Consider the following 26,340-nt stretch of genomic DNA (forward strand, 5'->3'; position numbering starts at 1 on the left):
AGTCCTTTTTCTAACAGTGCTTTTTGGAGTGAAGTAGGGGCTTCTCAGCCTTGCAGGGGCCCTGGAGAAGACCATCACCCCCAATTTTTGTCACCAGGGCCTGAAAGCTATCTGCCAGGCCCTGGGGGCCCAACAAAAGTCAGACCCCTTCTTGATCCCAGGGATCTCACTTAGTGACTTTATTGGATCCCCATTTTCAATGCCTCCTAGAAGGGCACTTCAGGCCCTAAGTTAGTTCCAAGTTGATGCCTCCCTAGCCCCACCCCTGGCCTCTCTGTGGTCTTCCCTACAGGCTGAGGCTGCTATCCATCCATGAGCCCATTTTGGGTATGGGAGTCTCTAGAAGGTTGGGAATCCCCCCCCCCCAAAACACAATTTACACACCATGGTAAGCAGGCTTACTTAAAACCATTTTTATTCTGCCTCTCAGCAACACTTTGTATTTGATTTGGGTAAAAGATCAGGGAGCCAAACACAAACAAACAAAAACCACGATGTCAGAAATAGAAATGAGGGTCCAATCTACTGGAATGGCCCTAGGACCTCTGTGCTGAGGATTCTTAGCCCCGATTCAGTGTCCTCCTTGGACAGGTGCTGGCTCATGACAGACAACTGGGCAAAGTGACAGGTAGAATCTGATGTCCATCAACATCTATTTTTTTTTTTTACAAGGGTCCAGGATTTTAACAATGCCTAAGATTCATAATAATCTAAGAACAAGCACTTAGAATTTCCCTCCAGCTATTATGGCAATTAACTCGCTTAACGACATTGAGGTAAGTAGGCAGGCGGTGTTATCCCCATTTTCCAGATGCAGTAGCTTCACAGAGAGGCTAAGAAACTTGCTCACCTCAATCTGCATAGTCAGTGGCAAACATGGAACCCAGGCGTTCTGACTCTCAGCCTCATGTTCATTCATTTAGAATAAGCAGCCTCTTCTCTTGCTTTAGGAAAGTTCATTATCACCGTGGCTCCAATATTAGTTCTTAACTTACTTTTGCCATATACACGTGTCACCTGTTGTGTTAGTCACTTGATATTTTCTTAGAGTCCACTTACTTTTTTTTAAGTCAACTTATTTGAACAGAAACCATATATCAAATCCCTAAGAGGAAACCATAAATGGAAGGTAATTAATAAAGAAATACAATGACTGTCTGGCCGACATGGCTCAGCGGTTGAGCATAGACTTATGAACCAGGAGGTCATGGTTTGACTCCAGGTAAGGGCACATCCCTGGTTTCGGGCTCGATCCCCGATCCCCATTCCCCAGTAGGGGGCATGCAGGAGGCAGCCAATCAATGACTTTTCTCTCATCATTGATGTTCTCTCTCTCCCTCTCCATTCCTCTCTCTGAAATCAATAAAAACATATTAAAAAACCAAAAACAAATACAATGACAATGACACCATGTATTAAATTCTATCTAGACAGAAGACTTTGAACCTGAGGCCTGCTCTTTCTTTACCGAGCCCGGAGAAGAGCCAACGTATCAGAAAGGTGTTAAGGACCCATGAGCCCTAAACAGAGATTGGAAAAGAACAGAAAAGGGAAAATGTTCTTTGTGAGTCGGCGCCATTTACTGTCGTGTTTGTAAACAACTTAGAAATTGTGTGCCACCAGTGGTGTGCCTCGCACTCTGAGAGACACTGGGCTGGCGTGTTCCGGCAGGCAGAATAATAGCATCGTTAACCCGTACAATCACACCTAAAGGGTTTACATTTGAGAGGAAAGAAATTTAATGGGTTGCATTTCCCGGTGGCACCCAGGAAAATCAAAGATCTTGCCTGAGACTTGCTTAAAAAAAAAAAAGAGTTTGAAAAAAGCACATTCCATAAACACAGCCAGTTTATTCCCAAGACTGGGATGGGGAAGGTGCTCCTGGAATTGACCATAAGCATGTTCTCATCTGTTGGGGTGGAAAGTGAGGTTGAGGTCAAGTTGACCAACGGTGGGTGCAAGCAAGGGAGTGGGGGGGCCTTGAGGAAACGTGGGCCAAGACAAAAGGCCATAAGGCCCCTGTGTTTGTGTCTTTGATGAGGGAGGAGCTACTGAAGATGGAAGTGAAGCCACAACATATAAAAATCAAAGGAAAAAATGCACAAATTCAGCTCTATTAGACCGCGTTAAACATGCCGCAAACATTTGTACTTGACATTGCAAATACCATCATCCATTGCTCTTCCTAGAACCTCCCTCTCCTCCCCCAAATCTGGACACTTTCCCTGACCTCCACTTAAAAGTAATGAGATTTCCTGAGGCTCGTCTCTGGAGAAGAGCAATGGACACAATGGCTTTTGCTAAACTGAAACAGCGACACTTGGTTTTTAAAAAACAATCAATAGCTGGCTGACCTGGCTGTGCTGCTTGGTTTTCCTACATTTTGGACTTTTTTTTAAAAAAAGTTCGTTTGCCAGGGACCTGCCTCTGGAGAGTCCTGGAGGAAAAGATCTCATAGTCGGAAGCCAAGGATCCATTCCTCAGAAGCTCCTTCGGGGGTGTGGGTGAGGTCCGGCCTCCGTGCTCGCCGCCCGCCGGCGGCTCAGGCTCTGCGTGGTGCAAACAGACAGAGTGAGAGGGGCGCGGGCCGGCCTGGCCTCGCCGGCCTCCCCTTGCCCATGGCACCCCTCTGATGGGTGCGTGGTGACGCGGGCCAGCACAGCTGCATCCTTCGGGGTCTAAGCACTTGGAAACGTATTTTATTTTACACGTGGCACGTGCAAAAAGAAAACCACCAAACCTAAACGATACAGCGAAACGCCTGGTGAGCATTTCTGAATTTCATTCTCAAGGGTTAGCAGCACTGTTAGCGTTTGGCATGCTGCTCCCAGGCATTTTTTTCCCCTCTGCATTTAAATCCATAAACATGCACTTAGAAATGCATCTTGTGGGTGTGTTTACATAAATGGGGTCATGCTATATCTGGGTGTCTGTGTGTAACTTATTCATTTATCCGGTAAGTGTTTACGTGCCAGGCACTGCCCTAGGTGCTGTGATAATACCGGCACCCAACAGTTACAGAGTGAGGACTGTGGGCCGGGCACTGTGCTTTATACAGTTTAATCTCCACAGCCCTATGAGATGGGTACTGTTTTATCCCCACTTCATAGATGAGAGAACTGAGGCACAGATTGGTTAGAAGGGCACACGGCTACTTTGAGGCAGCACTTGGATTTAAACCCCAGAAGCCTAGTTTCAGAGTAAGCACCCCGAAGTGTTATAATCTGTTATTATGGGCAATGATGGAAATGAGGATGTTCCCAGAGTTTTCATTCCAGCAGGAGGAGACACCATGATAATATAGATTCTATGTAATTTATGCAGACTTATGTATTACATGATATGATTATGTATTACATATAAGTTATAAATTTATATACAATTTATAAATATATAAATATATATGAAATGGTATAGTAAATATATAAGTAACTTATATATGTAATTTCTGAGGGGGTGATACTAGGAAGAAAAGTAAAGTTGGATAGGGGACAGAGGGACAGAGGGACAGAGGGACAGAGGGTGGGCTCCGGGTGCTGTTTGAGCGAAGTTGGTCAGGGGTACCCTCTCTGTGAAGGTAACATGAGCAAAGCATCTGAAGGAGAGGTGGGAACGAGTCATGCGGAGTTCGGGAGGGAGGAAATCCTAGGCAGAAGGACCGGCATGTGCAAAGGCCCTGTGGCGGGAGCATATTTGTGTGGCTCAACGATGAGGGGAATTCAGTGTCCCTGAAGTGGAAGAGAGAGGGGAGCGTGCTGGGAAACAGGATGGAGAAGCAGCAGTCAGCTCACGTGGGCCTTAAGGCCAAGCAAGGGAGAGACTTTCATGTTTGAATCCCAGTGTGTATTTCATCCTGCAGAGAAGCCACTGCCTATTTAACCAGTTTCCCACCGATAGACATTTAGGTTGTTTCAAGGTTTCTGCTATTTCAAACGCAGCTGCAGTGAACGTCACTGCACAGCCTTGGTTCTGGCCCTGCCTGCACATCAGAGTCATCCGAGAGCCCCGACGCCTCCCAAGGTCCGGCCCTGTTGCTGGAGATTCTAATCTAACTGGTCCAGGGTGGGCTCCGGGCGATGGTATTTTTCAAAACTCCCCAGGCGATTCTAATGTGTAGCTAAGGAGAAAGAGCTGCTATTTAATGCCTTTTTGTGCACCTGTATGGATACTGAGACGTAGACTGGCTGGGTGGGAGAGCACATGGACTTTAAAAGTTTAACGGGTACATCCAAATTAACCGCCCCAAGTCTGTACCAATTTACTCTTCCACCAGCAGCAGAGCATCCAGTTCTTCACACTCTCGCCAACCTCAGTATTATCCATCTTTTTAATTGTTCCAACCTGGCAGACAAAGGCAAGAGAGTATTTCATTGCTGCTTTAGTTTCTGTTTCCCTGGTTACCAGTGAGGCCCAACATCTTTTTCATGTTTATTTCTGATTTCTTTGTCCAATGTCCACCTGTTTGCATCCTTTTGAAAGCACAGATCTTTCCACTGGTGGTGGTAACCTAGGTGTGACTTGTGTTTACCTCAATTTATCGAAGCCAATAAAGAGAGGCCCTTCTGACCTCTGGGCTTGGTGGGCTGTAAAGTCTGGTTTCCCAGCCCCTCCACGGAAGCCCTCGCTGCCTGTTGAGATTGTTACAGAAGAGCCTCCGGTGGGTCCATCTCCTGGGCAGTAACCTGACTTCCCTCCTTGGCCCAGAGGTAGATCTAACACATTCGGATTATGAGTTTGCCGATGTAAAGAAAACTGACCTCTGCGTGAATGGCTGGCAACGGGAGGTGCGTTCTTTGCATTGGGAGGGAGGAAGGGTGCGAGGGTTTGGCAACGACCATTCTCCTGACCTCCTGTACCTGGATTCCTGGGTGGGAGCGGGAGCTGGAAAATGTTCATTCTTGGGCCTCACTTTTGACATAGCGAGTTGGATGCCAACTTCTCCTCAACCTCCCCAGGGAACTCAGGCAGCCCGAAGTTTGGGAACCTCTGCTTTGTAATCTCGTATTGCCATTCAGTTCCTTCCACGGCTGGGAAATTGTATTTCAAAGGCTGACTGAGAAATTGGCCTTGTTGTTGGTCTTAATGGAAGACAGAATTGATTCCATTCTCTAGTTTCTTGCTCTCTCTTACATGCACACACACAGAAAAGCCTTTCAATGGGAGTTTCTTCGTGGTTTCTAACTGATGTTCTTTGATAACATGGAGGGAAAGGTATCTACCTAAAAGGAACCTGACCCTACAGATACGGAAGTAAATTCTATCCTTACTCTAGAGATAGGGAAACTGAGGCACGGAGTTTAATAACTTGCCAGGGTGGTCTGTGTGACAGAGCTAGGATTTGAATCGGTTCTGGAGGAAGCCACAGGGTGAGTGCCACCCCTGGCCTTTGTTACTGAGAGCACTAGAAGGCACACGCTGGCTTCGAGGCCGTGTGGTGCTGCGCACAGTTAAGAACACAGCTTCCAGAGCCAGATATCCCAGGTTTAAACCCTGCCTTGACCACTCACTGGCTGTGAGACATCAGGCAACTCTTTGTTTTCTTGACTTCTCCTGGCCTCAGTTTCTTCATCTGTGAAATAGGGGTAATAGTGCCTCATAGGGTTGCTCTGAGGAGTCAATGAGGATTAGTTCACGCAAGGGCGTGGAGCAGTACCCGGTATATGGTAAGTTCTGTGTCAGGGTCAGCCACTCCTATTGTATAACCCACTTAGCTCACGCATGGATCTGGGCAGTGTGTGTTTTCAGAAGGCCCTAGGAGTTGGGCCAACACTTGGCCTTGTTCCCCTGGAACGCTCTCCTTTGAGTTTGGCTCATGAGTTCAAGGCCTTGAACTCCATTTAGTGGCATCTTAAATTCTCAGGTCTCCTTCTAGTCAGGATGATGACAACAGTAGTAACAGGATTCATAAATAATGTGCATTTTTTTGTGCGCCAACTAGGAAACAGACACCGAGCTGTACACATTTTGTGGATCATCTAATACACCTCCAAAGTTGCTCCGTTAAAGGGGTACTACTATAATTCCCATTATACAGAGGAAGAAACTGAGGTTGAGGGACATCAGCCTGATGGTCTCACAGTAAGTAAGGGGCAGAGGGGGGACTTGCACCAGGAAGTCTTGGTGCCGAACCTGCGCTACTAACCCCACACTCTACAGCCCCAGGCTCTGCCCCGCACACCTTCACGGAGGGTGAAGCTGGGTGTGTTCAGATCTGTTCTCCAACTGTCTTCACCTTCACAGGACATCATCATCAGTTGGCAATCTTGCAGGCAAGAAACCTTGAGATTCCACTATTCTTCCCTTTGTGACATTTTCTGTTTTGACATCTGCTCCATCCTGTTGCCCCGATGGCTCCTGGATCTGGCTTGTCCCATAGGAAGTTGGCCTACAGTGACATCCACTATGCTGTTCATTGCCAAGGTTGGGCTGGCTCGTCCGGCAGGCTAAAGGGTGTTGCCTTCCTCCCTCACCCACCCATTGATCCCTTCCTGAGATCAAGCTAAAGACGCTGACCTCAGCTGGTGGGAAATGGTACAGGAATAACTTGCTGCTCTGGCAGAAAAGCTAGAGGATTTCTCAGAGTTCTTATCTGCCTTTCCAGGAGTTGTACAGGGAGACAGAGATGGATCCGGGCCTCTCATTTCTGAGTCTTGGTTGTCCATCACATGACTTTACCCTCTGTCAAACCTCTGATGGAAGATGTCATTGATTCTAGCAGATGGAGCCCATCTCAGCTGGTCGGAAAAACCAGAATAAATTTGTACAAATCCAAAGAGAAACATCAACAGCATCCATCTCCTTATGAGATGAGAGCTCGTTGGCGATACCAAAACTATGCGGTGACTCTTCTGCCCTTTAAGAACAGTTAGGCTAGTTGAGTGCAGAACCATGCAGGAAATCATTGAGCAGATCCGACAGTAAGGCAGGACAAGTAATAATCCTAAATATCCCATTTACTCTCCCACGTTCCCACTTTGTCACAGTTAGGTGGAACTGTGTGATTCATTTTAGCCAGTAAATTGTGAGCCTAAGTGACATATGTTACTCCAGGGCCAAGCCAGCGAAAACCCACATGCGATTGATTCTCTGGTTTTCTCTCCCCTGTGTTAGCCTGAGGAGGCCTCATATTCTAGATCAGAGGTTGGAAAACTATGGTCCACAGGCCAACAACCTGTGTTTGTAAATAAAGTTTTATTGACCATATCTATGCCCATTCATTCACGTATAGTATATGGCTGCTTTTGTGCTAAAGTAGCAGAGTTACGTAGTTGTGACTGAGATGGTGATAGAGACTATATGTCCTCCAAGGCCTGAAATATTTACTATCTGATCCTTTATAGGGAAAGTTTGTTGACCTCTGTTCTAAATGGAGCAGCTACAGATATGATGGAGCTTCAGGAAGCATGGGGCCCTGAATGACTATGTGGAGGAGAGACCCTTCACAGACCTCTGTGGCCCATGTAACCACAGTGAAGAAAAAAATGAAAATGTTTTTGTTTGGGATTGTCTGTTACCAGAGTATAACCCAGCCTAGCCTAACATATCCCAATGGGCATTCAAGAACAGGCATTTCACACTGGGAGGGATTCAAAAAAGCCTACTTACTTCCTTGTGAAGTGAACTGCACAAGAAATACCGATGATAAGAAGGCCGATAATGATGGAGGCAATGGCCACCCACTTGGCATTCCTCCCAAGCCGCCTGGATCCTTCGACATCTCCATTGTTGTAGCTGTTCAGAGACTGGGGGACACAAGGGAAGAGTGAGTGATGACAGACAACCCACAAGGAAACACATGTGCTTCTTGAGCTGATCTGAGCAGGCAACACATAATCACCTCCTCCAGGAAGACTTCCCTGAGCTCCAGGCTGTGTTAACTTCCCCTTCTGTATTTCCTGATTACTTCCAGCTTAGTATTTACCATAGTATATTAAGATGATTGATTTTGCCTTTCCCATTAAATGCTATGTGGGCAGGGACCATTACCTGTTCAGCATAGTATACCAGTGCCCAGTATAACATCTGCCATGGAGAAGATGCTTGATAAAAATTTGTACAATGAAAGGATTAACAGGCATACTGTCGAATCTGCTAGAACAGGGGTTTGCAAACTGTGGCCCATGGGCCACATTCAGCCTGCTGTTTTGTAAATAAAGTATTATTGGCACACAACCACACTCATTTGTTTACTATTGTCTGTGGCTGCTTTTGTGCTTCAATGACAGTGTTGGGTAGCTGGGACAGAGACTCTAAGGCCTGCAAGGCCTAAAATATTTATTTGGTCCATGATGGAAAAAGTTTTCCTACTGCTGCACTAGAAGGTTGATCCATGAGGTCAGGGACTTTGGTTGAACTGTCCATCTCTATGCCCAAGCCCAGCTGTCATCCACCTGGTACCCACTCATAGGGCTTTGCCGGATGTTAAAATATGAAGATGTTTCTGTACTGGCTGGTGGATAGCAGCTACCCATCCCAGTGCCCCAGCCATCTTGGCCCCTCCTCTGAATTCCCCCAGACTTCACTGCCATCCAGCAATTTAAGGGTTACCACTGGGCCCAGCAAGGCATCCTTTCTGATTCTTTGCGCCTGCCAAACTTGTTAAATTATTTTAAATATTGCCTTTGTTGCTAGTACTTTGAGCAGTGTCTGGCATATTGTAGGAGCTCAAGAAATATTGGCTGAATGAACATGTCTGTTCCCCTATAGCACGTGAGGCATCTTGAGGTTGACCTAGAATCTAGCTCAGTTCCAGGCGAAGTAGGGGTGCCCAGAGAATGCTTGCTGCCAAGCTGAAGGCCAGAGCCCCTTCCTCTCTCTTATAATAAGCCTCTACCATAACTCCCACTGCTGAGAATCCCTGCAGAGTTGTGCTTCAGTCCAAAGACTGGAACTATGCATCCATAAGTTACGGACAGAGGGACTCGCTCAGTGCCGCGAATTGTAGGAACCCCTGGTCTTCATCCTGAATCACAGCACTTGAGTAACAATCACTCCTCTTCCTGGACTCTTGGGGTGGGGGAGGGTTAGGCATATGCAGTCAGTTACAAGCCAGAGAAACACCCAGTCTACCACAGAGCTTTCTGCTTCCACAGCCTTCCATTAATTCTTGGATCCAGGCCACCTTAGTCAGCAACAGGCCAGGGGACTCAGCAAGGAAGAAGACTTGCTGTCAGCCAGCCCTCTGTGGGAATGGGGCAGCCAGGACCTACAGGGACGCCAGGGACTGCTGGCGTGGCGACTTTCAGATGTCTGAGTCCTGAACTCTGGAGTTCTCGTTAGAAACACCTGGTTATTATTATTATTAATTATTATTATTTTCATACAGACACCTGGGCCCTGTTCTGGAAAGATCCTGATTTAACTGGTGCGGGGACCAGACATCAGTTAAAAAAAGTCATGACCCTGACCAGTGTGACTTGGCTGAGCATTATTCTGTGCACCGAAAGGTTGCTGGTTCCATTCCTGGTCAGGCCACATGCCCAGGGATGCGTACGGGACGCAACCAATTGACGTTTCTATCTCTCTCTCTCTCTCTCTCTCCCCCCCTTCTCCCTTCTTCTCTCTTTAAAAATCATATTTTTTAAAAACTGTGGCAAAATACACATAACATAAAATGTACCATTTGAACTCTTTTTGAGTGGGTACAAAAAATATATATATTTTTCCGATGCGCTTCGAAAGCAAACTATCCCATCGGCTATGGCAGAACTGGAAAGAAACAGGATGGCTCCGATATTTAAAATTGATAGGATCTCGTTGATTCCTTTACAAACTACCCATGTGATCTGTGAACATGTAAAACCTTCGAATGCTGCAGAAACATATACAGTAACTAGTAGGCGCCTCTCCCAACCCCGGTTCCCAGAGATAACCACTGTTAACCGTGTGTTCGAGTGTTTCCTCCCACGAATAATATGAAAGGAAAGCTGACACCTTCTCTTGCTTCACTATGATTGAGCACGTTGTGTGTGTGTCACGGTCAGAAGGACACAGCACTTTGCACCCTGAGATAAGCCAGGGATAGCAGGGCCTGTCTGTCTAGCCTGCAACCCTCCAGGATTAAAACCACGTATTTCCCGTAAGTCTTGGCAAAGACAAGCTCATCCCTGCCCTTTGCGCTTAAACATAAGTCGCTTTCTTTGTGGATACTGTAATCTTTTAAGAAAGATATTGTTTTGCCTTTTTAAAAAAATAAATCATGAACAGACTAACGTAAAACTCAGTAACCTTGGCAGTTTTGCATCCGTTTCTTTTAAATAGTTGGGTTGTGCGTTTTATTTGGCTGGCTGGTTGTTTTGAAGCTGGACTCCCTTGCATTTCAAGTAAGTGTTTTTCTTTCCTAAGTGCTTCGGCCTCTGAGTCTTCCTTTGACAAAAGAATAATGATAATGATGGCATTTACTGAGCATTTATTAGGTGCCAGGCAGTGTGTTTTCAAGGATCTCATTAGTCCTCATAGCAACCTTGTAAGGCCAGTGCTTTATTGTTTCCATTTTACTGATGGGAAAACTGAGGTACAGAGAAGTTAAAGAGATTCGCTTCAAAGTCACATAGGTAGTTTGGTACAGTGTGTGTGTGTGTTTCTATACATATACACTCAGAGTTCTTTGTTAGTTTTATTCCAAAATATGAATAATATCATACTATATTTTTTCTGCAACTTGCATTTTTCCACTTAATAGAGAGTGGGCATCTTTCCAAGCCGGTGCCTCCAGGTCTGTCGCATTCCTGTTCTCTCTCTCCGGCTAGGATTTAAAATAACGAGTTCTATCGAAACACTTCCTAATGTTGCATCATCCTTGCATTCTTGGGGGGAAATCTTAATTTGTCACGCCCATTTTGGGGGGATACTTTTTTGTTTTCAAACAGCTTCTAACTTAACAGCAAAGTTGCAACTGTAGTTGTCGCATTCTTTCTAATGGCTTTGTAGTAGTGACTGCAATGGTCACCCCTTACCGATGGACATTTGTTATTTATAGTTTGTGGCAGTTACATAAGAGGCCGCAGCGGGCATCTTTGTTCGTATATTTTTGTGCACATTTGAGCCTCTCCTTTGGATGGAGCCCTAGGAATTGGATTGCACAACCGCCCTTATTTTAGGGTGCTAGATGGCACATCCCTGTCCCTGTTCGCTGTGCAAAGTATGTCAAAAAGAAGGACCTTTTGTTTCTTGCCAGTGTTTATTTTCCTTGGTGAGGCAAAGGAACCTCTCAGAGGGTAGGACAAATGGGCTCTCATCGCACATTTTATAAGACACCCAAGAGTCCCCATCAATAGCTTTTCCCTTTTCTCTGGGCCTGGGCTTACACTGGAAAAATATAACAGTCATTGCAAAACCCGATAATTAGAGCTTCCGTGTCTTGGCCAGCTGCCTCGAGCCAGCGAAGGTCACGCTTCGACAGAAAAGTGGACAGGTTTCTTTCTTCTGTAAGAAATACCAATGGTGTCACGATCGCTGCACCTGATTATTTCAAGTCCGTTTGTACAGCCCTTCCCTGGATGGACAGATGATACTAAAAATAAAAATAAAAAGACAAAGGCAAGTTGGCCGGGAGCCAGAAATGAGGGTGACTGTCTGCGCCCAGCCTCGAGCAGGCTGCAGCACCCCGCGGCGGGACTGTGTCCTGAGGCCGGGCGCCCGAGACCCCCGGCTCCTGTCGGAAGGGCCAGGCCGCTCCCGGCATCCGCGTTTCCAAGAAGGAGAGACCCAGAGTCACCCCAGACGTTCCCATCACTAGAGCTGAACAGCGGGGGGCCTAACGTCCTAGGAATTTGCAACATTTTACACCCAGTGATAAAACTGTTCCGTTCTCCCGAGCCAGAAAAATATGGAATATGCTTCCTCCTTTCCCTCTGCTCTTTTGAGCAGGACTCTTGCTGCATCCCACGTGGTGCCGGACGAGAAAGTGTGGCCTGTGGGGTGGGGCTGCCAGGTGCAGACCTGAGATGAAACTCTCCAAAGTTATACTTTTGATATTGCCCTGTGCGGGTGGCTTCCAACCCTGGCTGCACTTTAGAATTACCTGGAGGGGCTTAGAAACATTCCTGTGCCTAGCCCCATCCCTGACCAATTGAACCGGGATCTCTGGGGATGGCACTCCAGCATCAGCATTTTTAAAAATCTGATCCCAGGTTGAGAAGAACTGAAAACTGTTGTCCTGGATAGACAGCTATTCATTCATTCATTCATTCATTCATTCACTCACTCACTCACTCACTCACTCACTCATTCATTCAAAAACTATTTCTTGAATACTAACTCTTTGCCAGGCACTGCTGCCTCCAGTGCCCACTGGGAGCAGCAGCCAGGCCCTGCAGGTGTTAACAGCAGACTAGACTTTTGTGTGAGCAGCTGAGAAATACCTCCTAGAAATAAAGAAAGGACTTCTGCCAGGAGTTGACTTTAGCAGGGGCGGAGATGAGAACCAGTGAAACCCGGCCTGTCATCGATTAATATAAGCCCCCTGTAAACGCACAGGCCGTTAATGCCTAGGGAAACTGGGACCCCGACAAAAACAGGCCCTGTTTCTTCAGTGACCACATTAGCTTGGAGTAATTGTTCTAGTTTGGAATGAGGGCAGAAGTAAAAGGAAACCAAGAATTTGTGCTAAATATGGTAGCGGGTTGGCCTGAGCCCAGGGCAAAAGTAATGGTCTGTTAAGAATGCTTGTGTGACACTCCACTAGGTAACAGCCTTAGCTTTCTATTTTGTGGCCTGTTCTGGGATTCCTTCCCGGGGCAGTTAAATCCATTTTAAGTAGATGTCATAGATGTCACAGCCTTGGCCCTAGAACACACCAAGCTCATTCCACCCCAGGGCCTTTGCACGTCCTGGCTCTGCCCAGATCTTCCCGTGGCCGGCTTGTTCTCTTCCTTCATCCTTTGCCAATCAGTTTCTAAAGCAGGGTCTCTTCTCTACCACCTGCCCCCACTAGTCCTCTCTCCTACTTCTCTGTTTACTCTTTTCACGTGCTTATCACCCTTTTGAAAGGATCCTGTTTATGTGCTAGCCTGTGTCTGCTCTGTCTTCCTCCACTCGTACATAAGTTCCCAGAGAGCTGGGACCAGCCTCCTTTGACAAGCAGGGGAGGCTGTGGTTGTCCTGTGCTGCCCATGGAGGTGTGGGTAAGTCTGCCCAGCTTCAGGGGAGAATGTATCCCTTTGGCTGTCGATCTGAAGCCACGCTCTCCAAAGAACTCATCCGTTGGTTCCCTGTGTCATTTCTTAATGGGTTCAGAATTCGGGAGGGGAAGAAGAGTGGTTAACTCCCGACGCACCAGGTAGACTGCTTCTAACTGGGAACCAGTTAGCTCACAGATGCCCCAACTGTGAGCTGTATAAAGCTGGCATTCATCTACAGGATTGCCACAGTGTCGGGCACCTAGTAAGTGTTCAGAAATGGTTGAATGAATGATTGAATGAATGAATGAATGTGGGAGAACCCCCCTCCCTGCTTTCTACCCTTGAGAAGTGGCGGCAGAACATTTCCCAGGGGCTGCTGCTTTGTGTTGGTTTAAAGCTCTCTTCCCTCCTCTGAATCCCCCCTCCCAGCTTTTCTCTTTGAACCTCAGAGCTCACTGCCACCCAGCCAGCTTTCTACAACGGCAGCAGGAGCCAGGGCGGCCGCGGGTGGGAGAGGCGGCTGGTGACTCAGGCTTTCTCTGTCGGGCACCAGGAGGTCGCCGGTTGGATTCCCGGTCGGGGCACATGCCTGGGCTGCAGGCTCCGTCGCCCGTGGAGGGCGTGCAGGAGGCCGCCGATCCACGCTTCTCCCTCTCGTTGTTTCTCTCTCTCTCCGTCTCCCTTCCTCTCTCTCTAAAACCAATACAAATATATTTTTTTAAAAAGAATGTGGAATCTCATTGCACATACGACTTTATATCGTCCTTTCCCCCCATACTTGATCTTTTACTTTAAACATTTCCCTGCATCATAACAATTCTTCAAAAGCATGCTTTAATAGTTATGTAACATTCCACGTTATACATGGATATAACTTATTTAGCCAATCTATGTTGGAATCAATATTTATATCCATCTCTCATTTTTCACATTTAAGCCACAAAAGAATAACAAATATGAATTAAGCAGTTACTGTGTGCCGGGCACCATGCTTCATGTTTATGAACCTATTTTATAATTCACTTTGTAATTAATGCTAGGATGAACATCTAATATGTAATGTTATGTCTCTCCATTTGGTTAATTAAAAAAAATCTTTATTGATTTCAGAGAGGGGAAGGAAGAGGGAGAGAGATAGAAACATCAATGATGAGAGGGTCATTGATCGGCTGCCTCCTGCATGCCCCCGACTGGGAATCGAGCCCGCAACCCTGCATGTGCTCTGACCAGGAATCGAACTGCGATCTCCTGGATCCTAGGTCAAAGCTCAACATCTGAGCCATGCCCATCCGGGCTCCATTTGGTTAATTTTTAAAAAAAATTTAATTTTTTGGTGATCTTGCATGTTTCCTAGGTTTATTTCTGGTATTATTAAAATTTTTGTTTACTATTGCCAATATGCCCATATTTTGATGTATTAGGTTGTCAATACTGAAATCCTAATTTTAGCGTGTGTTCCCTTTTCTTCAAAACATCTCTTCTGTCTTTCAAAGTCATCTTTATCACCCCTTTATCTCTGGTACATATTTGGCCAGTGGGACATAAGTGAGGTTTTCTCTCTTTCTCTGTGTGTGTGTGTCCCTCTCTCTGCCTCTCTTTCTCTCCCTTTCACACGCAGACACACACACTCACACGCCTGTGCAGGCGCACATCAATGCCTCAACATAGTCGGAGAGACTTCTGTCCAGCTGTAAGGAATCTCTTTCTATAGATCAATACTGTCTTACTTCCCAAACTCCTAGATAGCAGGCTTCCTCAAAATAGCTTGATGGATGTGGGCACTTAGTAAATATCTGGTGGTAACGACTGAGCTTTCAGATGGCTTTGCCGTTCCTCGTTTAGATTTTGCTTGCTTATTTCTGTGCCCAAAGGTAGTGCTGGGAATTTACAGACGGGGCTTGCCGATCACAAGGTGCATTTTCCTGGTCATCACCATGCTTGTCTGTCTCCTTCTTGGGCTTCTGGGCTGTTTCTCTCCATAAATATCTTCAAGGACAAAGTAATATTGTCCTTTTGCCTGTCTATCACCAAAGCCAAAAAGCCAGAGAGGAATTCTGCTCGATTGAGAGCATTCTATGAGGCATCTTATATGGATGGGGCAGGTCTGTTAAAACACTTTGCTGACCGGTCACGAGTTAACACGTGTCTGCACTTACATGACTGTAAGTCATTTTAAGGTCTGGAAGCAACGTAGAGTTTTAAAAAGTGCTCTGGATGGTTTTCTTAGTTATCTTTGCTTAGGCTAGATCTGCGTGCAGAATGGGGTGCCATTTTCAAGTTCACATGCCGTGCAGCATGGACCAGCAGTGGCCCAGCCTGGCGGGGAGGGGATGATTTCTGGAGATACGTGTTCCTGAAATTGGTAACAGGTTAAGCGCACTTTCAACAAATAGACGCCCAATACATGGAGAAGCAAAGACTTTCGTGTTCCTGTCCCTGGCAATGCTCGACCCACCGACGCTCCAATGCAACAGGCGGTAATGCAGGTTGTATGCACCACCTCACAACCCCCAGGACGGGGGTGGTGGAAAGACCACAGACACCACAGCTTGAAGAACACTCTTCTCAGGAAACTTGCCAAGCCCAGCTCTGCACTATTTCAATGGGGACATGCTTCCAGGGCCTAGAGGGAGTGCATGGGGAGGGTGTAGGGAGCTCCTTTTTAGAATTTAGGTTTCACTTGCTTGATGTTCTGTTTATTGTCATATGTGACATGCGCTGTTTCCAGGCTCCAAATCTATCCATCGGTCTGACAATTACTGCACGTACCTAGCACAGTATGGGTATGGTTCATCCCCGCAACAGGTTTGCTCAGCTTAACAACTTCCCCATTCCCACTTTCCAGATGAAGAAACCAAGGCTTCGAAAAGGTATGAAACTTGCTCAGAGTCCGCTTTTCCTACTCTAGGGTCTGTGTTCTGGCAATAGAACTGTCACCTGCTATAAAATGATTTTGAAAGGGTTTGGGGGAGGGAATGGGGGGTGGTGGTGAGGGGGTCAGAAGAAGAGGCTTCTCTTTGAAGCATATACAAATCTTGTCCCCCAGGACCCACCAAGTGACATCATTAGTATTCAACCTGTCCCCACCGGCTAGAGTTGGAGTGGTAGCTGATCTTGGATCAGTGGGGGCAGGCAGGGGTGGGGAGGCTTTGCAGGCAGTTTTCTTTTGGCGCTGGGAAAGAAGCGAATTGGCTGCTGATTTCATTAATAAACCAGGGTAGTGTGTGGGCACCAGCCCCAGCCAGGGAGCCGGCTGCTGTCTGGAGGATTTGGCTGCTGCATTCTCCTCAGCTTCTCTGCAAAAAACAAACCAACTCCAAACCGGATATCCTGGGAGAGGAAGGGAGGAAACTGGCAGGGGTCCTAAGAAACCAGATAAGGTGGCTTCCCAGGTTTGGGTGTGGGGCAAAGCAGACATCCTGTCCATTAACACCATCCACCCATCCACCCATCCACCCATCCACCCATCCATCCATCCATCCATCCATCCATCCATCCATCCATCCATCCATCCATCGTTTCCTATTTACTGAGTGTCCACCACCTGGCAGAATCTATTCTAGGAGAAGTAGCCACAAACAACAGGACAAATACCCCTGCCCTCAGGAGGGGGACACAGACAGTAAGCATATTGATAAGGGAAGTAAGGGGTCAGATGGATGAAGTGCTTTGGGCAAAAAGCCGCAGGGAAGGGTGCAGAGAGCTTGTGGAGGGGGTGATTTTAAACTGATCCAAAAAGGCCTCAGGGAGTGTGACGGTTGACCTAATGACACCTTGCTGGGCACTGTTTCAAGCGCTTTTCCAATACAACACCCCCTCAAACCCTGCTGTGATTACACCCATTTCACAGACAAAGGGGCTGAGGTTGAGAGAGACGCAGTGATTTTCAGGGACTTCACAGCTGGCACGTGGTGGAACCGATCTGCTCGGAGCTGAACCCGGACCCCCCCCCTCCCAAGTCTGTGGCCGGGGAGTTCCGTCGCCCAGCTGCAGAGGAGGTGGGCCGGTTGGGGAGGGAGATCGCTGCTAGGGTTGTCCCGGGACAGCGCCGGTCGGGACCTCACCCCGCCGCCACCCCCTGGCCAGCTGCTCCAGTCAATAAGGCGCGTCGCCCTCGCCCTCCTGGTGGGGTTCGCCCGGGAGTTTCTCCCAGGGCTGAGCGGGGCCGCGGAGCCGAGCTGCGGGCGGGAGGACGCGAGGCGCCCGCCGTCGGTCCCCGGGAGAGGCGCGCAGTGCGGGAGGCCGGCGCGCAAAGGGAGCGCGGAGTCCCCCGCGCATTCCCGGGAGCGCCCCGGGCCCAGGACAGGGCGGTGCAGGGGCGCCGGGCAGCCCCGGGTGGGGGTGGGGGGTGGGGGTGGGAGAAGGGAACGCCGAGACGGGCGGGGACGCGAGCCTTGCGCAGCAAATGAGCGAGAACTACGACGAGCTGGGGTCGAGAGAGTAGAAGAGAAGCGAGCGCGCACCCCGGAGAGGCCCGGAGAGAGAGCGGGCGCGCACCCCGGGGAGGCCCGGAGAGAGAGCGGGCGCGCACCCCGGGGAGGCCCGGAGAGACAGCGGGCGCGCTGGAAAGACGGGCCAAGGGGGTGCCGGGAGAGCCACGGGAGGGCGCTGGCCCGGGAAGGAGCTAGAAGGAGCTGTTGTCCCAGAGAGGGCAAACCAAAGCGTGGGGCTCGGGGTCAAGGAGAGGGCGTCGGGAGTCGCCCGGGGACCGTCCGGGGTGGCCGAGGCGGCGCCCTGCGCGCAGCAGGGAGCAGGGCCTGTCTGCAGGGAGGAGCCCGTCCCGCGGGCTGCGGAGCCCGGGCGCCGCGCTGCAGGGGGGCGCGTAGCGCAGGCGCGCGCGGGGCCCGGCGCGCGCTCGGCCGCCTAGGTGGCGCACATCGAGGTTCCCGAGAAGCGAGTTGGGGAGAGCCCGACCGGAGCCCACATAGGTCGGAGGAGGCAGGGAGAGAAGCCGCCAAGTCCATGGCAGAACTTTTCTCCGGGTTGGAGAGAGTGCACCCTGGGCGCTGGAAGGCGGTGCAAAGCCGGCCTGGGGAGGTTGGTGATGGCTGAGCACCACTAGGAGCGCAGAGAAGGCCCCAATGGTCCAGGGGAGAGTTCCGAGAGCCCGAGAAAGGTGAGGCAGAGGCGCAGAGGGAAAAAAACACACACAAAAAACCTGGGGCGCGCTCGCGCCCGCGGGGGCCGTGAGGGAGGGAGCCGTGGAGAGCGCACTGGGTGCTGGGGGGGGGCCGCAGCGCCACCCGTGTCCCCTCCCCGGCCACTCCTGGTCCTGACCCACTCACCATGATGGAGAAGACGAAAGCCACGATGTTGATGGGGTACGCAGGGCAAAAACAGGAGACGATGGTGAGCCACAGGTAGTTCTTGGGCATGGGCACGTCCTCCTCGGTCTTGTCATCCTGGGTGTGGGCCTCGGGACTGCAGTCCAAAGCCGCCTTGAAGTCCGAGTTGGGGGCGTACTGAGACATGGGCGAGGTCGGCGGCGCGGGGAGGGCGGAGGAGCGCGCGCGGTCGGCGCCGTGTGGGACTCTGGCCGCCGGCTCCGGGCGAGCCTCTGAAAAGCCAGCGGAGCGAGGCTCACGGGAGACGTGACCTCACCCCCTCCTGCGTCCGACGCTGGCACCCGCCCGGGCTCAGGGACCCGGGCCAAGAGCCTCGGCACCAGAGGGAGGGAGAGGGAGCGAGGGAGTGAGGGGAGGCGGCGGGGAGGAGAGGGAGCCCGCCTGCCCGAGGCGCAGAGGAGACGCGCTCCTCGACCACACACCCGGAGACCCTCGACGGACGCGCAGGCTGGGTGTGAGAAGTCCCAATACAAAGGAGTTTACGAGAAGTAGGGAGCAAAGCGCCTTTGAATTGCCAACTGGCCAGCCCCCCTGGCCTAAGACAGGAGCCTGTTTTTTTGTGGGTTTTTTTCAGCAGCTGAACTTGACTACATTTAAACAGCACAAGAGGCCACTCAACCCCATCCAGTTGGCAACACAGTTACTACATCTAGACTCCAGCAGTTTATTGTCTGGATCCTGAGACGTTTAAGTTGCTTGCCCTGACCCAGTCCCTTCCACTCAGACCTTGAACATTGAGCCCCAGTAATTCCCCCTCCCCCCAGGTGGTCAGGGAACAAGGTGCCCAGCTCAGGGCCCAACCCTTTCTACGTTGCCCAGGGACCTCCGCAGACTGGAGTCCAGTATAGCAAGGCAGTGGGTGCCGCCCTCCGCTTTTTGCCAAGTGTGGGAACCAGGAATCCTCCTCTCCACCCTTCCAGCTGCAGGGCCCCTGGAGAGAGAAGCAGGTAGCTCTGGCTGGTGGGGGCAGCCCAGGTGCGTAACTGGGCTGGGAGAAGAGAAAGGGATCCACAGCGAAGACAGCAATTTATGCAAGTGGGGTAGGGACTGGAACTGAGTCTTTGGACCCAGACAGAGCTGGGAAATTGTCACATCTGAGTTGAATGACCTCAGGAAAGTCCCTTGTCCGTCCTGAGCTCCAATTTCTTCATATGTAAAAAGGGGACTAATAAGAGTCTTGGCCCTGTAGGGACCTTGTGAAGACTGTGAGATTGCATCTCAAATCAGGTAAATCTAAGTGCTCAATAAAGCTTGCCTATTAGGACACTTCCCCGTAAATATAGGTACTAGTACTTGAGATGCAATAGCCACCTTGCAGACATTTCACCAAAAATCCAGATATGCTGCGTTGGCCGGGTCACAGAGAAACGCAAACAGTTTTATTATGCACAGTCTCCAAAATAGATGCTCACATCGAGCGCATTAATCATCTGCTTGGCTTTCTCAGGAGATGAGCGGATTGTCTGGGATGCCTCACTTATCTTATGGGGCCATGTTTAGTTAGTTATCTGCCTCCTCCACTGGACTGCAACTCCCTGAGAGAGCGGACAGCTTTGCTGTCTTTGTGTCACCACCTGGCACATTGCCTGGGACAAAGTATGTGCATAGGATAGCTTGCTGGGTGACCACATAAGGATGAAACAGTACCTTCTCCACTATGCCATCTCCCCCATTTTGGTTGGTTAATCAAGTGGGAATAAACCAAAGAATTAGATTCATCTATTGAGTTCTCAACCAAGCCTTTGTATTGGCTGTTCCCTCTACCTGGAATGCTGTTCCCTCCAGACTGTCACATGGTTGCTGCTCCCTATTTCTCAGCTGTCAGCTCAAATGTCACTTCCTCAGAGAGAGAGAGAGATCTTCTCTTTAGATATATCTAGTGTAGCTCCCCATAATTATTCTATATTTTCCCAGCTTCTTTGTGTGTGGCATGTATCACTATGGAACTTTGTTTATTTGTTCACTGGCTGTGAGTCAGTGAGTTCTGTAACCTTTTCAGAGATGTATCTCTAGCACTTAGAATTGTCCTGGTACAAGGTAGGAATGCAAGAAATAGTTCTTGGATGGATGGATCAGAATTACCTGGGAGTATGGAAGAAATGATTTCCACATCTTGACCAAGACCTATTTGAATTATAGCTTTGAATTATAGCTTTGAATTATAGTACCCCAGAAATCTGTAGTTTTAATTCCTGAGAAGTCAGTAGTTTTAGAACACTCCCCAGTGGTTCTGACGCAACTGAGCATATTCTCAAATCCCAAACTGTCTGTGGTTCTTAGGACATAGCTTTGGATCTTTAGTTTGGAGATCCCTTCTGGCGCCTCATGTTCAGCATGTCAGAGGTGGAAGTGTCTTCTCCAGAGACCTGCTTCTCAAGGCTTGGTCCTTGGCGACTGGGTCCTGCCCGTTTTTTTACAACCGTGTCTCCCGTCCATCATTGTCGAATCAATAAACTGTGCATTTAGTCCCCAGCTTAGGAGGTTGGAGGCATGATTCTTCCCTTTCCTTGGGCCTCTACTTGAAGGATCCATCATACCCTGTTCATTCCGCCTCAGCATGACGCCTCGCTCCATCCCGTCTCTGTTCCCCATGGCCTGTGTTCCTATTGCCGATCTTGTCAACAGTGAAAAAGCTCAATGGGTGCTGTCGATGAGTCTTATTTGGAACCTGAGGCGGGTGAATTGGGTTGGCTAAGCCCAAGGTTTGGGTACCAAATGGAGTTTTGCTATTTTAAAATCACCAACTATATCATATTGTCTACTCCAAACCACTGTGTCATCCGGGAAATAAAAAGAATGGATTGACTCCACAAAGCCCATGTTCTCTGCCAGGAAAACACCTACTCAGTACCAGTCCAACAATCTAGAATCACCAAACATTTATTGATTACCTACTGTGTGCACTCAATGCATTATTTCCTAGATGCATCATCTCATTTAATTCCTACAGTACCCTTTGTGAGGAAGGTGGAGATATTTCCTTTTTACAGATGAGGAAACCTAGGATCAGAGAGGCGAAGGGTCTTCTATAAGGTATTTTACACAAGAAAAGTGGAGGTGCCAGGATCTGAACCAGGTCTAAGCTGCTCGTTCAGCTAGCAGGTCCAGTCAAGAGAGCTAGATGGACATCTCTGAAGTTTGCTGGAGATATTATATCCTGCCCAGGGAAGATGGATTAATAGCTTGTTGACTGGTCTAAAAAGTAGCAGAGAAATCGTAATCACTTGAAACATTTACAATTAAATGGGAAAGAAAGTGCCCCCACCAGAAAGTGTAATACATATGGCGCTGGTTCTTGAGGGATGCATTAGGCCACTCAGTAGGGGCTTGCAGCTCCAATTTCCCGAGCTTCACTCGTTTTCTCTTGAGAGGTCAGTTTATTGCTCTTGAAAGAACCCTACTGGCTGATTGCTTTCATAATGGGCCAATACCTTCCCCCTTGAAAGTGAGAAGAGAAAGTGACTTCCTAATGGCCAGTCTAGGAGAGGCAAAGACTTACTGGAGCTTTCTGGGTCCTGATGTAGCAACGAACCTTTTTTAACCTTTGAAAAAAGTTTTATTTCCAAATGGAAAAGTAATACATACTCATTGAGTCGTTTATGCTTGGAAGAAAAGCATAAATAAGGAGAGATATCACCTGTATTCCACCATCCGATGGTAATCGCTATAAAAAATAAGGGGTTACTTTCTTTCTGTCCTTTCTATGTGTGTCTACTTTTCTTCAACACAATGAGGTTCTGTACAGTTTTGTTTCCTGCTTTTATCACTCAGTGTTATATGACTATTAATATATTTTTTTGCAGATGTTCTCATGGTCTGCATAATTTCCCGTTGACTAGATGGGTTGTTATTTATATAACCATTCCCTGATCGTTAGGTATTTAGGTGGTTTCTAGTGTCTTCTGTTGTTGTTGTTATTAAGAAAAAATGCTGCTGTGGACATTTTTTGCGCCCAGTTATCTGTATTTGTGATCATTTCTCTGTGACTCATGATCTTATGGGGTAGATGCCTGCCTTTGAAACGGCAGAGAAAACTCAGACTGGCATTGGCTGGTTGAGAAGTTGTATTATAAGATAGATGCCAAAGGTAATGGAGGCCAAGGAGACAGTCCCAGAATCAATGGGCGACAGAAATGAGATGGATTCGAAGAACAACTTCTCAATGCCGCGTGGATCCCCAAATCTATAATCTTCAATGGGGTCATGTTGGATCTATGAGCCTGTGCTGGAAATCTATGCTTTTCGATCTTAGCTATGTCTAGGATTCCAAAATTGAAGGAGGGAGGGTGGGTGGAAGGGGTGGGGTGGGGGGAATGCTGAGATTCTGCTGATCTGTGAAAATGCAAGAGAAAGATTCCAGATCTTTAGGAATGGTAAAAGATCCAGGGCATCGGCTGCCAAATTTCGCATTAGTCTCAAGTAGCAGCCGTTAGCAGCCATAAAGTAACTGCTATGGTCTCGGGGGTTTGCTACGAAAGAACAGTACCTCTTTGGCTAATATTATTAGCAAACCATTTACCTTTCCAGTTTCCAACAACACTGATCCTCTCACCGGGGGGGGGAATTTATTTTGAAGTGTAAATTCTGACACATGCTACCACACGGATGAACCTGGAACACATTGTGCTAAGCGAAATAAGCCAGACACAAAAGGGCAAATGTTGTATGAATCAAAGTTATATGGAGTACCTAAAATGGGAAGATCGATAGAAACAAAAAGTAGACTAGAAATTACCAGGTGCTGGGGCGGGTGGGAGAAATGGGGAGTTAACATTGAATGGGTACAGAGTAGAGTTTCTGTTCGGATTGATGAAGAGTTTTGGAAATAGTGGTGATGGTTATACAACATTGGGAACGTTACCGAGCTGTACACTAAACAACAATCCCATTCTCTTGGTTCAATCTTTACCCCCTTCGTTTTATAGATGTGTACAGGAAATCAAGAGGGTAAGTGGCTTCCCTAAGGGTACACAGTCCCCATGACCACAGCCCAAGCTCCATAACTCTCACGCCGGTGTTTCCATTTGTCCCTCTTTTACTTCTATTCCTTATCAGCTCGAAACCCTTTCTTTTTACTCTCTCTACCCCCCACCCCACTATTTCACATCCACTTTCCTCTAATCAGTTTCTCAAGGACGGCGCTGTCGACGTTTAGGGCAGGAGAATTCTTTATTGTAGAGAAACCGTCCTGTGCATTGTAGGATGTTGCGCTGCGTCCCTGGCCTCCACCCACTAGATGCCAGTAGCACCCTTACCCCTTGTTGTGACGACCCAAAATGCCTCCAGATATTGCCCAATGTCTCCTGGGGGGGGGAAGGGGGAGGGAGAGTCACTCCAGTTGGCCATTACTGCTCTGAAGCAGTTTTTCTTTTAATTTAAATTTTTTTATTGATTGATTTTAGAGAGAGAGGGAGAGGGAGAGAAACATTGATTTGTTGCTCTGCTTATTTCTGCACTCATTGGTTAATTCTTGTATGTACCCTGACCAGGGATTGAACCCACAACCTTGGTGTATTGGGATGACGCTCTGACCAACTGAGCTACCCAGCCAGGGCCTAAAGCAGTTAAAAAAAAATTATTTCTACAAGCGCTCAGGTGCTGCTGGTGCTACTGGCTTGGTAAGCACACTTGAATAACACTTTTCTAAACTACACAGCCCCGTAAGGTAACCATTCTCCCCTCCATTTTTGGAGACTGTAGATATCACCCTTGTCATGTAAAATAACATTTCACTCAGTACAGTATCGGCTATAAATTAAACCAGGTCTCCTATGTAGAAGATGGGGATCCCAGCATTAAATTTTCAGAAGCAAAATGTACTTTTGAGGAAGGGACCACGCATAAGACAGCGTCACTTCCTACACTTGGCAAATTAGAAACCCACTGACTACATTAAAAGGAGTGCTTATGGAAACCAATCATTTCATTATTTGTATTAATTTGAAAAAAAAAAAAATTAATGAGCCTTGCCTAAATATGTAGCAAGCACAGTGTGAGGAAAGTTTGTAGCATGGGTACAGCTGGCGTGACTAACTCCTGGACGTGTTGTTGCAATCCACGCCAGGGCCGGGGTGAGCTCAGGCTCCGCCAGGCCGCAGAATGACCGATTTTAATTGCTCAGAGAGCTTCCTGGGAGGGCCGCACATTAGCGCGGGTTTGGAGGCAGCTCGGAGTAGAAGCAGGAAGGGCTGTAATGCTGCCCTAAATGTCTGCAATTATACACGAAGGGGTGGGCTTTCCATCGCAATCCGGCAAGAAAGCTCTTCTCGGGCTCCTGGGAGATTTTCACACATTAGGGATGAACTTTTTGGGATCGTTTTGGCCAGTGAAGATACAACGTGTTCCTGGTACAGGAAGAAATCTTGGTTCTTTTGACTCAAGAGTGGAAGTGTGTTTTTAGAAATTTAGACCTAAGAGGATTTGACTTTGGGCGGTGGGCACACATGCAGGGCACAGATGAATTATAGAATTGTACACTCGAAACCTGTGCAATCTCATTAACCAATGTCGCCGCCATAAATTTAATTTAAAAAAGAAAAGAAAATTGAGAACCGCAGTGAGCAGAGCGCATATTGGGCCTTTTTCTTTCTCTACTTTCTCTTTCCATCCCTTTGACCTCTTTGCAGAGGGGATACAATGACACCAACATACTTTTTTTTTTGTTTCTATGATTTCTGTTGGCTCGTTTTCTTTGCAAAAACAGAGCAAAGCAGCAGAGTCCCAGGAAATGGGATGTGAAGTTGTATATCAGCTATCAGAATTTTCAACCATTTGGCACTGGGTGACCGCCGTGATTAACCATTTTTAAGTGTGTGGCGCAGTTGTATGAAGTATAATCACATTGTTGTGCAACTGATCTCCAGAACTTTTCCATCTTGTGAATCTGAAACTGTCTCCATTAAACAGTAACTCCCCACTTTCCCTCTCCCCAGCCCCTGGCAGCAGCCATCGGACTCCCTGTTTGTATGAGTTTGACTACTCTAGATGCTTCATAGAAGTGAAATCATACAGTGTTTGTCTTTTTGTGACTGGCTTATTTCACTTAAATGTAATGTCTTCAAGGTTCATCCATGTTGTAGCATGTGTCAGAATTTCCTTCCTTTTTAAGGCTGAATAATATTCCCTTGTATGGATATACCACACGTTGTTGATCCATTTATGCACCGATGGACCCTCGGGTTGCTTCCACCTTTGACTTGTTGTGAATATGCTGCTACGCAGGTGGGTGTTCAGATAGCTCTTTGAGACCCTGCCTTCAGTTCTTTTGGGTATGTACCCCAAACTGGTATTGCTGGATCCTATGCTAATTCTATTTTTAATTTTTAATTTTTTTTTTAGAAACTGCCACACTTTTTTCCATAGCGGCTATGCCATTTTACCACCAACTGTGCATAAGGGTTCCAGTTTTTCCACATCCTAACCAATACTTGTTGTCTTTGGTTTCTTTTGACTGTAGCCATCCTAACGGGTGTAAGTTTTTCTCATGTGCCCAGCACTGTGCAGTGAACAGGCTTAGAGCTTGTGGGTATAAAACACATACAAATAACTAACTGGTTGTGCAAGTTGCTCCAAAGGAGAAGTTACAGGGCTGGGGTGAAGGGCTTGACTACTCCCTGAAGGAGGGGCATCTCTGAAAGACATGGGAGCTCATGCCCGTGCGTCCTTTTTGAGTGGGAACGTTTCACGCTTCTCCTTTACGAGGCTTCTGGGGAGGTAATCTTTTGGCCACTCAGTTTACAGAGACCCATGGGTCCTTTTTGTGCACACAACAGGTTTTGGGGCCGGGACTTGCCAGACATCTTCAAAGGTCTTTAAGAGATCTTACTCTCGCCAACGGTTTTCCATCAATAAATGGCAATACTTTCTGCCCAGCT

At 48.0% G+C, this 26,340-nt stretch overlaps 1 protein-coding gene and 1 long non-coding RNA gene across 4 annotated transcripts in view; one reads left to right on the forward strand and one right to left on the reverse strand.

Moving 5' to 3' along the window:
* The window catches only part of LOC308549877, a 216,587-nt gene that overhangs the window by 7,757 nt on the left and 182,490 nt on the right, over nucleotides 1-26,340 (forward strand). The window contains exon 1 of one of the 2 annotated variants that reach the window (XR_013997805.1): nucleotides 17,996-18,237. The exons of the other annotated variant lie outside the window; for it this stretch is intronic. This is a non-coding gene — a long non-coding RNA (uncharacterized lncRNA). Of the gene's footprint in view, nucleotides 1-17,995; nucleotides 18,238-26,340 lie in introns of those variants that run through there. 2 annotated transcript variants of the gene reach the window in all.
* Nucleotides 399-18,937, reverse strand: TMEM233 (transmembrane protein 233). Of its 2 annotated transcripts, none has more exons than XM_081122990.1 (3): nucleotides 18,407-18,937; nucleotides 7,606-7,742; nucleotides 399-2,549 (listed from the first exon to the last, which is right to left on the reverse strand). In XM_081122990.1, exons 1-3 carry the CDS (start codon nucleotides 18,590-18,592, stop codon nucleotides 2,543-2,545), a joined length of 330 nt encoding a protein of 109 aa, XP_080979116.1. In that variant the 5' UTR covers nucleotides 18,593-18,937; the 3' UTR covers nucleotides 399-2,542. The 2 variants fall into 2 exon arrangements, with proteins under 2 accessions (XP_080979116.1, XP_080979117.1); XM_081122991.1 differs by lacking the exon at nucleotides 399-2,549 and adding an exon at nucleotides 2,559-2,685 and having other exon boundaries at nucleotides 18,407-18,842.

The sequence above is a fragment of the Miniopterus schreibersii genome (assembly GCF_964146895.1).
Source record: "Miniopterus schreibersii genome assembly, chromosome: 20".
NCBI classification, from domain to species: domain Eukaryota; kingdom Metazoa; phylum Chordata; class Mammalia; order Chiroptera; family Miniopteridae; genus Miniopterus; species Miniopterus schreibersii.

Coding starts and splice junctions, on each gene's coding strand:
- TMEM233 (XM_081122990.1), bottom strand. CDS start 18,592: ATGTCTCAGTACGCCCCCAACTCGGACTTCAAGGCGGCTTTGGACTGC. Junction 7,743..18,406: donor CTTTCGTCTTCTCCATCATG/GTGAGTGGGTCA, acceptor TGTGTCCCCCAG/TCTCTGAACAGCTACAACAA.